The sequence below is a fragment of the Falco naumanni genome, chromosome 1 (genome assembly GCF_017639655.2).
Source record: "Falco naumanni isolate bFalNau1 chromosome 1, bFalNau1.pat, whole genome shotgun sequence".
Lineage (NCBI taxonomy): Eukaryota > Metazoa > Chordata > Aves > Falconiformes > Falconidae > Falco > Falco naumanni.
Window position 1 is genome coordinate 79994974 of NC_054054.1, and position 12376 is coordinate 80007349.

Below are 12376 nucleotides of genomic sequence, written 5' to 3' on the forward strand. Positions count from 1 at the left end.
GATAGCAGGATTGTGATCCAGCAGATCAAAGATAAATTCTGTAGAATGCTTGTAAATAACCTCTGCCACAAACATTGGCAAAACTGTCAGAGAATCTCCGTCTTCACTTTTAAGGCTGTCCCAGGGTGGATTTTTGAGCAGAGGGAAAGAGAAAGATGAATAAATCTTGCCTGAGAAAAGCAATTCTTGGTGCCCTAGATCTTTACATCATACATCATCTTCAGGATGTTTTTACTCTTTAGTTTCCCAAAATAAGCTGGTGCAGAGAGAGCTCTCAAAACTGAAAGGGAGAAGGGCAGCTGCAGGATGGCCTTGTTTTGCAAGCCTAATCTTATTAATCTTCTTTCCACCTTTCTTTGACCTTCTAGGCTACTCAGAATAGAAAAAAAACCAGGCAAACAGTTTCAATTCTTACTATATAAACCTCTGCTAACCAGTGAGATTTTTGTGTGTTGGTATCAACATAATTTTAGTTCAAGTTTCTCAGTAAGCATGACTATGTATATCCTTGATTTATATCTTGTACACGTAGTATTCTGCACAGCAAATCTGCATTGTGTTTTCTATGACAAAGGATTTATTTTAGGTGGCCAGCATGAAAGACTGGCTGCACTAATACACAGAAATAAAGCACTATATTTTAAACAGGGGTAGGTTTAAACATTTTGCTTCATTTAAGCTGGTGTCAAAACCTCAAAAATATATAGAAAAAAAATACTAGGTTTTTTTCCTTATGGTGTCTGCTCTATACATGCATTATGAAACATAAAGATGTATTTATACTGGACTTTATGTCTGTCTACATTGATTCTTATTTAAAGGCATTAACTCCCCACAAGCTTTAAAGAAAATTCTTTCATTATCTGAAGAAGGAAGTTTGGATCGTCACAAGAAACAATCTGAAGACACAGTCTCAAGTGCATCTTCACAACTCTCTTCTCCTCCTACTTCACCACAGAGCTCTCCAAGGAAAGGTATTAGACGTGCAATATTTCTCATCCGGTTTCCTGAAGCTCATAGATCTTTTTTCAAAACTTCTGAGAGAGAATTTGGGCACTCAGGATTAAACTACTGCTGCTCCTATTTTTGTCACGTATGGTCAGCAGGCAGGAAGCGTAGCGCAGGGCAGGATACATAAAAGGACGCTTGGGAACCTGATTTCAGGGATGCCTGAAAGCCCTCTGCTGAGCAAGCGCCAGGAGAGACAGCCTGAGCCAGTACTGGATTTGATGCAGTAGGGTACTCTCGCTGCAGCCACTTCTGACAAAAATATTCTCATTATCAGTGTTTCCGACCAGTGGAAGGATGTATGGGTTGGAACTTGAAATCTTTCTACAGCACTGAGCGTACTAGCCTATGAGAGGAATTACTTGCTGTGTCATGCATCTGGGTGGGATGTGACCTGTGTACGATAGTCAAACTTAAGATATTTGGGATTCAAAGCACTAATATGCGATGTTTTACTAGCAGCCTGATTATTTAAACAGTGTATGTGGATATTTGAGGAACAGTATTACACATAGGAGCTTTCTCGGCTGAGTTCTTTTTAAGCGACTTCATAGAGTTTGTTTTTTTTAAAAAGTGAATTCAGGACTTCAAAGGGATTTTATTATTATTATTTTTAAGTCTGTTTTTTCATTGTACTTGTTCTGGTTATGAATTGACAAAAAAGAGGATAGAGGCTGTAGTTTAAACAAAAATCAGAAAAAAAGCCCATTTGGCAGTATGATAGCCTAGTTTATAACAACTTTTAAGTTATTGTCTTCTCAGAATACCATAAAAGTTCAGTTTAATACTCACATGATATGTTATGGTAAAATATGTATGTATTGGGGTTGAGTCCCTATAATAGAAGTTCTGGATGCTAAAGAGATGCGTGTGTTGGAGACTTCCCTGTAGCAATAACTGTCCCTAAACCGCGCAGGGATGGCAAGGATTTGAAACCTATGTGAGTATGGCTTTTCCTACTTCTTACCAAACGGATAGCTAAGCCCTTTTCTTAATGTGGTAAGGTGCAGTCGAGGCCTTACGGCTCCAGGCTAACAGACCTAACCAGTTCCTTCTCCCCTCTTGGAAGTGAGAACGGTAACAAGAATAACAATCCACCAAGGCCATCTGGGGGGGTGGGATTTAGGGAAACAAAAGGGGAAATAATAAGCCGATGATCAGAACTCTGAAAAGGGGAGAGATCAATACGGCAAGGAAGCACAAATGCCTGTCCAGAGTCTCTCCCGAAGTCATATTTACTAAGGTCAGATGGAGAAGGATGTTTTATCACCTTGAGTCCTTCTAAAATAACATCATGATTTCTCTGAAATACTACATTAGCCAAGAGTGAATTTGTATAAATATGGTCAGGCCTGTGCATTTCTTCAAAAAGGAATTGGCATTCTGTACTTGACTCATAGTGGGAAAAGTACTTTCTTTGTACAAAAAGAGCAAATCATAAACGTGATGATAAATTTAAAAAAATCCCTGGTTTGGTGACATGATGTTAATGGTATGTTCTTTCAGACAAAGATGGCAGCATTAATTCCATGTTCTCAGCAAGAGAATCGGGATAGATTAGTTGAAGTCATCTTGACACTTAAATGTAGACTGAAAGCAAAAAATGAAAACTGCAGTTACTTTTGGGTTTATGTTGTTTAATGATCTTTAACTTAGCTGGCAAGAGCATTCAGCACAACTTCAATACTAAAACAAAAGCTGAATTTGCTGAATTTGCCTCTGTGACATGGTTTGTAGATTTTATCTCAGCCTCATGGTGTCAATACAACCTCCAAATTACAGTATAATTCTGGTACTATATGCTATTTGGAATGTAATTAGCTAGCCAAGTACCACAAAGAAAGCTTGAAAATCTGGCCCTCTCTCAGCTGAGATACGTAGTGAGCAGTCAGCCCAGACATCTGGGCTTCGTGTTGTATCTGCTGTTCCGCTCTGAAGTGTACCTGTGCAGAACAGAACTGTGTGAGAGGGTCTCTTGGATTACTTTAAGCAGTAATCTTGTCCATGGCATCTCTCTCTCTTTCCAATCTTGGTGACAGTGTTTATGTACAGGCAGTTTTTTCAGAGGTGAGATTTCATAATGTGGGGATACAAGTATGATGATGCATTGCAAAATAATCTGGGGGAAGAAGGCAGAGAAGAAGGAAGGTGAGCAGTTGGTTTCTAAATGAGCAGTGCGTGTTCCCATGATCTTAAACCTCTTATTAAGCGACAGAATACACGACGTTACACAGTTCTGCTATCTTTTTCAGCACTGCTTCTGTGTAAATGTATTAATAGTTTCGGTTTACTGTGGTAGCAGTATTGCCCCCTGCCTGGCAATGACTGAGCAGGTTTCTCGGAGAGTCTGATTAACGTGACGTTCCCTTTGCAGGCTATACGTTGGCTCCTAGCAGCACAGTGGATAACTTTTCAGATTCTGGACACAGCGAAATTTCTTCCAGATCTAGTATTGTCAGCAATTCCTCTTTTGACTCTATGCCAGTCTCCCTGCATGATGAGAGGAGACAGAGGCATTCTGTCAGCATCGTGGAGACAAATCTTGGTGTGGGAAGGATTGATAGAAGAATCATGATTGAACCTGATCAATACAGCTTAGGGTAGGAATTTTATTTGTGCTTACTTGCATTATACTTTCATATAGTGTGTACGTGGCATGTATATGCATATTTGTTCATGTAACTTTCCCTGTATTTCTCTCAAATACTTTGGTTTTTTCTCCCTTGCTCTTAAAAACTACTATTTCAAAGCTACGTTTTGTGATAATGCTTCGTTTTCTGACCAGAAAAGGTTTTGTGCTGCTGAGTGTGTGGTGAGGTCTACAGCAGTAGGACTTTACCTCAGCAGACCTTATCATCTGAGCATTTAGTAGTACTGTAGATTATCCTCTTTGTGGCAGACTAGTATCCTAGCCTGTTTTCTAGATGGGGAATTAACTGAATTAGATGAGAAATTATTCATGCACTTATTCAGTGATCAAGCTGAGAACATAAATAACTGGTAATTTTCCAGTCTGTTTCATGGAAAAGTGCATATTTGTCTAACTCAAAAATATTTTACCCCAAATATCTCTTCTAGTCAACAATAATTGGGAGGTAAAATTCACATCAGGCTGCTGCTTTTCTAGGTAATTAACTACTGTAATGGTGGGGAAGCTAGTGCTGAGGAGTCCTCTAAATCTCTGGCAGTGAGCCTCGGTACGAAAATAATTGGAGCTCTGGCTCCTATTTAGTCTCCACTTACTTTTCTGAGCTGTTATTTGGATGCTTCAGGTCTCTGAATGGTTTCAGAGGTTTTAATCCTGCGGGATCTGTGGATGGCAGGCCTGTTCCAAAACCGGTGTACTTCAGGTTTGGGAATCCCATCTTGAATCAGATGGCTTAAAAATTTGGAAGAGCAGGGTTCCAGTCTGCATAGCAAGCAGCCTTGGCAGGACAAATCCCAGGAGCCTGGATAGCTGCTAAACAAAAGTGACACTTTGTCGGTTTTCTCTGCTGCTGAGTAAGTGATAGTGTCAGTCTTGCTTAATCGCTGAAAGGCTGTGGAGAACATACACTCTACTTTGTGGAGCAAGTATTTCCAATGTTCAGATTAGAATACGTTTCTGTTTGCAAGAAATGTTGAAAAGCTGGCTTTGAGAGTTTCCTAAGCAGATCCTTTGCTTTGCGTGGCTGCAAAAGCAGTAGGAACCCTATCTATGAGTCTGTTCCCCTTTATATACCTCAACGCAGTTTGCATGTGTTAAAGGGCTGCTGTAAAGTTAAGATTTTTATCTTTGGAAATGGCTCCACTGAAGTGTTAAGTTTTGTCAGGGTATCTATCCAGTAATTACAAATTTTTTTTGTTAATTTGTTTTATTGAGGATGAGTGTGAAAGGGAATTATTCGATTCACAAAATTGAATTATTCATTAATGTAAATAATACTCAACATAAATGGCATCAAAACCTTCAATTGTAGAATGGTTGGGGTTGGAAGGGACCTTTTAAAGGTCATCTAGTCCAAGCCCCTGTCCAACCCCGCCAAGTATATTTCCTTTTCTCTTGATTATTGAATTCTTCACGTGTCTTGTAAATGATGTCCAATTCCAAAGCTTGATTTATTTTATTTTATTTCCGCCCCCCCCCCCCCCCCCCCCCCCCCCATTGCTGTGCATCTAGCTCATATGCACCACTGTCGGAGACCAGAGGCCTGTATGCTGGAGCAACTGTGCTTTCTTCTCCTAGTACAGAAGAACTGTCGCAGGATCAGGGGGACAGAGCTTCGCTCGATGCAGCTGACAGTGGCCGCGGTAGCTGGACTTCTTGTTCGAGCGGTTCTCATGACAACATACAAACGATACAGCACCAGAGGAGCTGGGAGACTCTGCCCTTTGGACACGCTCATTTCGATAGCTCAGGCGATGGGGCAGGACTGTGGGCCTCGGGCAGTCACATGGACCAGCTGGTGTTCCCCGATCACGGCACAAAGTACGGCAGGCAGAGTCAAGGGAGGGAGGGCCTTGACCAAGCACAGTCCAGAGCAAGCTGGGCATCCTCGACAGGATACTGGGGAGAGGACTCGGAAGGTGATACAGGTACCATAAAGCGGAGGGGTGGGAAGGATGTTTCGATTGAAGCTGAAACCAGTAGCATAACATCTGTACCAGCAGAGGAGTCCAAGCCAGCTCCCACGCCCACTCATATAGCAGTATCGTCCAGTAGTACAAAGGGGCTTATTGGTAAGTTAAGTTTTCTATACCATGAAGTATTTTAATTCATTTGCTTATTGTTTTTTGTATTGTTCTAGAACTGCATTTCCTTTGTCTGGTTTTATTTTATTTTTTTTAAAGCAAAACCAAACATTTTGCAGTCTCTCTCAAATTCTCCCCTTTAACTGTGCATTTATTGCTGGGGAAAATATCACTTACTGTTGATTCACAGTTCTGGCAGCACCTTTGTGTTTCAAGAGAGCCTGCCATACATCAGAGAACTAGCTCAGCTGCTGGACAGTGTTTTGACAGGTTGATGTATTTAGATGTCTGTTCTGAAATGTGAATTTCTCTTCACAGTAAGGCTCCATGTTCTATATTTAGAGATCTTAATAAATGTGGCCTGATTTTTTTGGAAGTGTTGTACTTTACACGTCTGTATGACTTGTCTGATAATTGTGAATATTCCTTACTTCTGAAAAAGGGATCACTTTGTGCTTAAATACCAACTGAGATGTTTCTTTGGACTGCTGAAACTGAAGAAGTTCTTAAGAAGTTAGAGCAGAAATACGTTTGTAATCATTCAACAAAAGAAAGATCAGATAATGTATAAATTAATGTGAAGGTGTCTTTGGCAGAGCTTTAACGTTTTTCTCATACTGTTCCTTCTACACATCCCAGTCCTTGGGCCATCCAAGACCTCTGCGTTTTTGCCACTTTCCTTCCTTTCTTATCCCTTCACTTTCCCTTTCTTCAAGTTAATGTGAAGAACTATATAAAAGCCATTTTGCGCTGACACAGCTGAAAAAGTCTGCCAGATTGAGGTCACGCCGAGACCACTGTGATAACCTACTTTTCCGTTTTCAGCCCCAGTATATTGCTTAGCAGTGGCCCATTGCCTCAAAGCTGGGGTGCAGATCTGAACCCCTGAACTGTGAAGAGGAGGAAGCTGTTCAGTTCAGGACTCCAGGTTCAGATTTGCGCCTCTCTTAATTTTCCTCTTGGATACCCTTGGTTTCCACCAGAATATGGAACGAGCACACTTCCAGACTTGCCTATCAAAGCAGTGCTTGCCACTACCTTTTTAGAGACTTGAAAGAATGAGGAGACCTGACAATTCAAACCACATGCTTCCGTGCACTTCAGTACTATTCACTAATTATCCTTCAAGTGTAACTCAGCACGTCACCGTCCAACAGAAGCCACTGTTTTTACGTGGTTCTTCCGCACTGAATGGACATTGATCTCTTGCTGTGTTTCAGTAGGGTTTTCCTACAGAATTTCTTCTGCATTGAAGTTACTTTTCAGAAATCTTTGAATAAAATATCTCAGAAACTTCTTCATGCTGCTTTGCTCAGTTAAAACAGTTTGTCCAAGAAAAATACTTAGATTCTATTGGAAAATACTTGGTTTTGCTATAATACCAAGACTTTATTTTCCTTCTGTGAAAACTGGCATCCAAGTAGCACCGGTCCATTTTAAGCTTGTACTGCCCTTTCAGTCAATTCCATGCTGCCTAATGCAGGGTGATGTTGTCACCACCACTTGTGCAAATATATACAGTGTGACAAGCTGTGGAGAGTAAATTGTCTGTGTCAGTGTTTTTTCCTGCTATGTTTGCCTTCATACTGTAAATTAAGTGGTCATACGTTAAAGGGCTAAACCCAGAAAAAGTGTTCAGTATCAGAGTCCCATCTGACGTCTTTAAGGCATGTCTCTGTTTTGAGTTATGTACTGTCTGCTGTGGGTGTCCCTGCAAAGGCTTAAAATTCTTGATCGCTGTTTCTTCCCTTAAAGTTCTCTGCAAGAGAGAACTTCTAAGTATGTCCAGAGTTAAGCCTTGTTCAGGTAAACCGCCTCAATAAATCCACAAACTAGGTGGTGGTCTTTCAATTTCCAATATAAAATCAATCTTTGTTGTTATAGGCATACTTTCAAGTCGTAATTTTGCTGAGAATATAACCATAGGAGCCACAGGCAGTAGTGCATACAGACTGTATGAAAATGAAGCCTACTTCTCTTCCGTGCCTTTTGGAATTGTAGCTTATAGCACATTAAGTAGTAAGATTTGTAGGAAGTAATAATGTATCAGGTGCCCGCCCCCTCCCCAACCCCCAAGATGCTAAAAACAAAAGAGGTGACCTCTTAGGTACAGTGCCCATCTTCAGGATTAAGATAGTCGTGCATTTGGGGAGATGCCAGTATTCCTGATGTTTGCCACTTCTGTGGACGCTTGAGTCTTCCACGTTACTTTGATCGGTGTACATCTTATTCTATACAATTGATGGAACAGCTTCAGTTGCTAAGTTTAAACAAATTCCCCATGTAATTTGGTGAAATTTATTAGACTAATGCTTCACTACTGGAAGAATAATTATATCCTGTGTATGCTGTACATTCTATACTTTCTTGCATGGTTTATTTTTTAAGACCTTATTGTCTACCTTATGTTAGTTAACATTTGTCTTTCAGATTTCTTCCTCCTGGCTGGTTGAGTGGGTTGATGTTTATTTTACTTTCACTGTTTATTTGCCTTTAAGCAGTTTTCCTCTTACTGTCTCCTATAATAATCTGTTGTTTTTCCTGCAGCACGAAAAGAGGGTCGATACCGGGAACCCCCTCCAACCCCTCCTGGTTATGTAGGAATACCTATTGCTGAGTTTGCAGAAGGGGGTTCCCATCCAACCAGAAAACCTCCAGATTACAACATAGCACTTCAGAGGTCTAGGATGGTGGCACGGACGTGTGAGGCTCATGGAACATCAGCTCCGCAGCAGCAGCAGCCACACGGCCATGCGACGAGCAGGCCTGTGAACAAACCTCAGTGGCATAAACCAAACGAGTCAGATCCACGTCTTGCTCACTATCAGCCTCAAGGGTTTTCCACAGAGGAAGATGGTAAATTTCTAACTGTTAGATTTTGATTACGCTGCATGCAAAAACATTCAATGCTTTCACAGACACAAAGCAAATGACACAAATATGTTCTGCCATAGAAATTCTTGCCATAATTTGAGCTCTCTTCCATCTTTCAAACCTTGCTATTTTATAACTTTTTGGAAGGGGAGGAATTCAGGTCATCTAAATATAATTTAAAATTTGGAATGTAGGTCTAGCTGAATCTTGGACAACCAAGCAGTTGGCTTAGGCAACTTCTCTGGAGGTGCCTATGTTCACCAGGTACAGCCCTGCCTGCCCTGAGAGCTTCCAACATACCTAATGTTTGGAACTAACCATGTATTTGATGGTCAAAAAAGTATCCTGGTCTATAGAATACCTGCCCATCCGCCCCATAGAGCATCATTGGTCAGATTTATTTGGGTAGTCACTCCCATTCTACCTGAAACTCTTACATTGTGGACTGGGTTTTCCATACCATCTGCTTCACGTAACAAGCCCACTACTCTCTCGCTGCCTCGCTTGCCCGAGTATGTCTGCATCTTTATGCTTTAGCTCAACTATAACGCTAGAAAGACTATGTAGCTGTAGTCTTTTTGGTTTGCTGTGTAGTGCAAGCGTAGCTGGATTGCATTTTTAGGGCTAGGTGCTCAACATTTAGGCAGGGTAGTGACCAAATGGTCAAATGCTTTGTTTTACGTCACGATAGACAGGCTAACATTCCCCTTCCCCTCCCCGTTTAGTTACTAAGGTTTTACGTGCAGGATGAATACTGCAGTTGAACATGACGGAAAAAAATGACGTCTACCTTCATCAAATTGCCTCAAACTTTGAGAATTACTGTGATAGAGAATTTTAATTGTTTCTACCAATGATGACTGAAACTGCGCTCAATTTTATGCAGTCTTAATTTAAATATATCACAGATAAATTCAGGGAAAAATGTAAGATGGCTTTATGAAGCTGTTGGATATCTAGGAGTAGCTGTTGTGCTCCTCAAGCTGAGGAACTGCACCAGCTTAGTTATAGCAATTGTCTTGTTTTGTTCAAGAAAAAAATTACAAAAGGAAGACTTATCACGAGACCTGAAATGTACAGATATTTAGATTGTCTTAAAGTATATACCTAATGCAATGAAAAGGAAAACACAGAGCACAGTACAGGCTGTTTCATTCAGTACCAGTCTTGTTCTATATGAACTAAATCCTATTTTCCCCCTATCCTATTGTGTTTGCAGAAGATGAACAAGTCTCTGCTGTGTAAGACTTGGGCTTTTCTGGATCCAGAGTGAGCCACCTTAAAGGAGAGCACAAGAAGACATCCCTAGAATAGGAGCCTTGGAACTATAGTTAAAGGATGGTGGACCTATTTGCCTCCTTCCCTGCCTTAAAGCAGCATGGGGCTTCTTCCTCCGCCCCTCCCCCTTCTGTCCCTTCTCCCCTTGCATGTGAAATACTGTGAAGAAATCGCCCTGGCACTTTTCAAACTGTGTTGCTTGAAATGCACAGTGCAGCAATCTCCAAGCTACCACTGTCGCTGTCTGCCACATCACACAGTATCATTCCAAATTCCAAGATCATCACATCAGGATGATTAACTCTGGCTGCACTTCCCAATGCCTGGAAGGGTTTTTTTTGGTTTTTGTTTTTGTTTTCTTAAATGTTCCTTTTAGATTGTAATCACAGTTCTAGCACTTAGTCTCATTGGGATAATGAGATAAGCTAGTTGTCAAATTACATTTGGCCTTTAAGCTACAAAGAGAAAAATGCATTGAAATCCTTCAAGGAGGCAGTGCTTGACTTGCTTGTTTACAATGCCTTTGTTATGGTTCTGTACGTTTGTGTTTCTGAGATCAAATACTGCATCCGCCTAGTAATTACAGTATTATTGCGTTACCTGTAAGTAGGGTTGCCAGCCTGAGCTCCTGGGAAGAACGTTGCTATCGCATGGCTGAGCAGGGCAGAAGGGAAGGCAGAGGTTATGGGATGCAGCCTTTCCTTGACCTCGCTTCGCTCTTAGTGTGCCCCAGCCTGGGATCTTCAAAAATTTGTAGGTGTTGGCGTTAAGGCATCCTCAGCCGGGTCTGCGTGAATGCAGAAACATGCGCTGGCAGCTGGCGGGTGATGGAAGAGGACGCTGGGTGTCTCATACCTGTGCCTTGCGGGATGCAGGAGGGCATACTAGAAAAGAAAGTGTCCCCTTCTAACGAGACAGACGGCAACCCCACCTCTAAGTTATATATTATTTTTATTCTTTTTTATTTTTTTTTTACTCTATAGTAGTTATATTAAAAGAAAAATTAACTGGATAACATTGCAGTGAAGGCAAGTTGGGATGTCACAGCTCGTGTCAGCTGTTAACACTGATTAATAACCTCCATCTATTGACTTTGACATTAGGGGATAAAGGAACCTTTAAGTAATGAAAATAACACGTTTAGATTTGCCAGCCTTTGCAATGCAGAAATAGTCACAACTGTTAATGGCTTCATGGAACACTGCATGTGTAGAGAAGGCCAATGTGTAGCAACCACCTGCTCACAGCTGCTATTAACCCTATAATGACTGAAATGACCCTCCCCTCTATTTTTGTGTTGTTTTTGCACAGACTCCGGAGAAGTGAAGGCTGCCAATCTGAGTAGTACTCAAATGTGAGGAACTGCTGGTCTTGGATATTTTTTTTTTTCCATTGAACTCAGCTGATCATATTGATCAGTAGATAAGCGTAAATAGCTTCAACTTTTAAAGATCAAATTGCAGTGTTTTTTCACTGTATCAAACAAATGTCAGTGCTTTATTTAATTCTCTCTCCTGTAATCATAGCTTTTGTCTATTTGCTTATATATCACGTTGTCAATTATGCATTTGTAATTTTACATGTAATATGCATTATTTGCCAGTTTTATTCTCAAGGCTATGGACCTCATGTGCATATAGAAATACAAAATCCTAACTATCACAAGTTGCACAGATGTTATATAAGCATTAAGTAATTGTAGACCATAGGACTGCTAATCTCAGTTCGCTCTGTGATGTCAAGTGCAGAATGTACAATTAACTGGTGATTTCCTCATACTTTTGATACTACTTGTACCTGTATGTCTTTTAGAAAGACATTGGTGGAGTCTGTATCCCTTTTGTATTTTTAATACAATAATTGTACATATTGGTTATATTTTTGTTGAAAATGGTAGAAATGTACTATGTTTATGCTTCTACATCCAGTTTGTATGAAGCTGGAAAATAAATAAATATAACATTAATGAAGTCCATATTGATTCTTATGCATTTTACATGTTCCACATACTTGAACAAATTTATGAAAAAATTTTACTTCTCTGTGTATTAATATTAAAGGGACATTGCCAAGTGATGTGGGCAAACCATTGGTGTGGAGTTTTTCTTAATATACAGTTGTGCTGTTCGTAATTCCTGAGAAGTCTGGGGTGTGTGCTGCTGAATGAGGATGACTGGTATGTTGTGTGTGCCCTGCAGAAACATTAGAGATGCCAGAAAAGGAGTATAGCTGTGGTGTTAGGGATATATAGAACGCAAACAGTTTTAAAGGAAAGATTGTGTTGATTTTTTATTCTGAATGGCGTAAAAGTAAGGAATATATGTTTTAACATTTGAGTAGGGAGAAGTATGGGAAGTGATCCAGTTGAGTTTTTACCAAAGGAAGTATTTCAAGTAATAAAGATCACCCGATAGCATCCCCAGTAATAAAAGTTGATGTTAATTCAATGTAAAATCTATAGAATTATTTTTTCTTCCAGAGGTTG

At 40.4% G+C, this 12376-nt stretch overlaps 1 protein-coding gene across 12 annotated transcripts in view; it reads left to right on the forward strand.

Moving 5' to 3' along the window:
* RAPGEF2 (Rap guanine nucleotide exchange factor 2) overlaps positions 1-11977 on the forward strand; it is a 194891-nt gene extending 182914 nt beyond the window's left edge. For 6 of the 12 annotated variants that reach the window (XM_040601215.1, XM_040601246.1, XM_040601225.1 and 3 more), the window contains 5 exons: positions 822-974; positions 3383-3608; positions 5168-5727; positions 8287-8595; positions 11203-11977. In XM_040601215.1, the coding sequence (XP_040457149.1) occupies positions 822-974; positions 3383-3608; positions 5168-5727; positions 8287-8595; positions 11203-11249 (1295 nt within the window). In that variant the 3' untranslated portion in view covers positions 11250-11977. Of the gene's footprint in view, positions 1-821; positions 986-2012; positions 2124-2977; positions 2979-3382; positions 3609-5167; positions 5728-8286; positions 8596-9832 lie in introns of all 12 variants that reach the window. The other 6 variants (XM_040601236.1, XM_040601257.1, XM_040601307.1 and 3 more) reach the window with 3 other exon arrangements.
* The last annotated feature ends 399 nt before the right edge of the window (positions 11978-12376 follow it).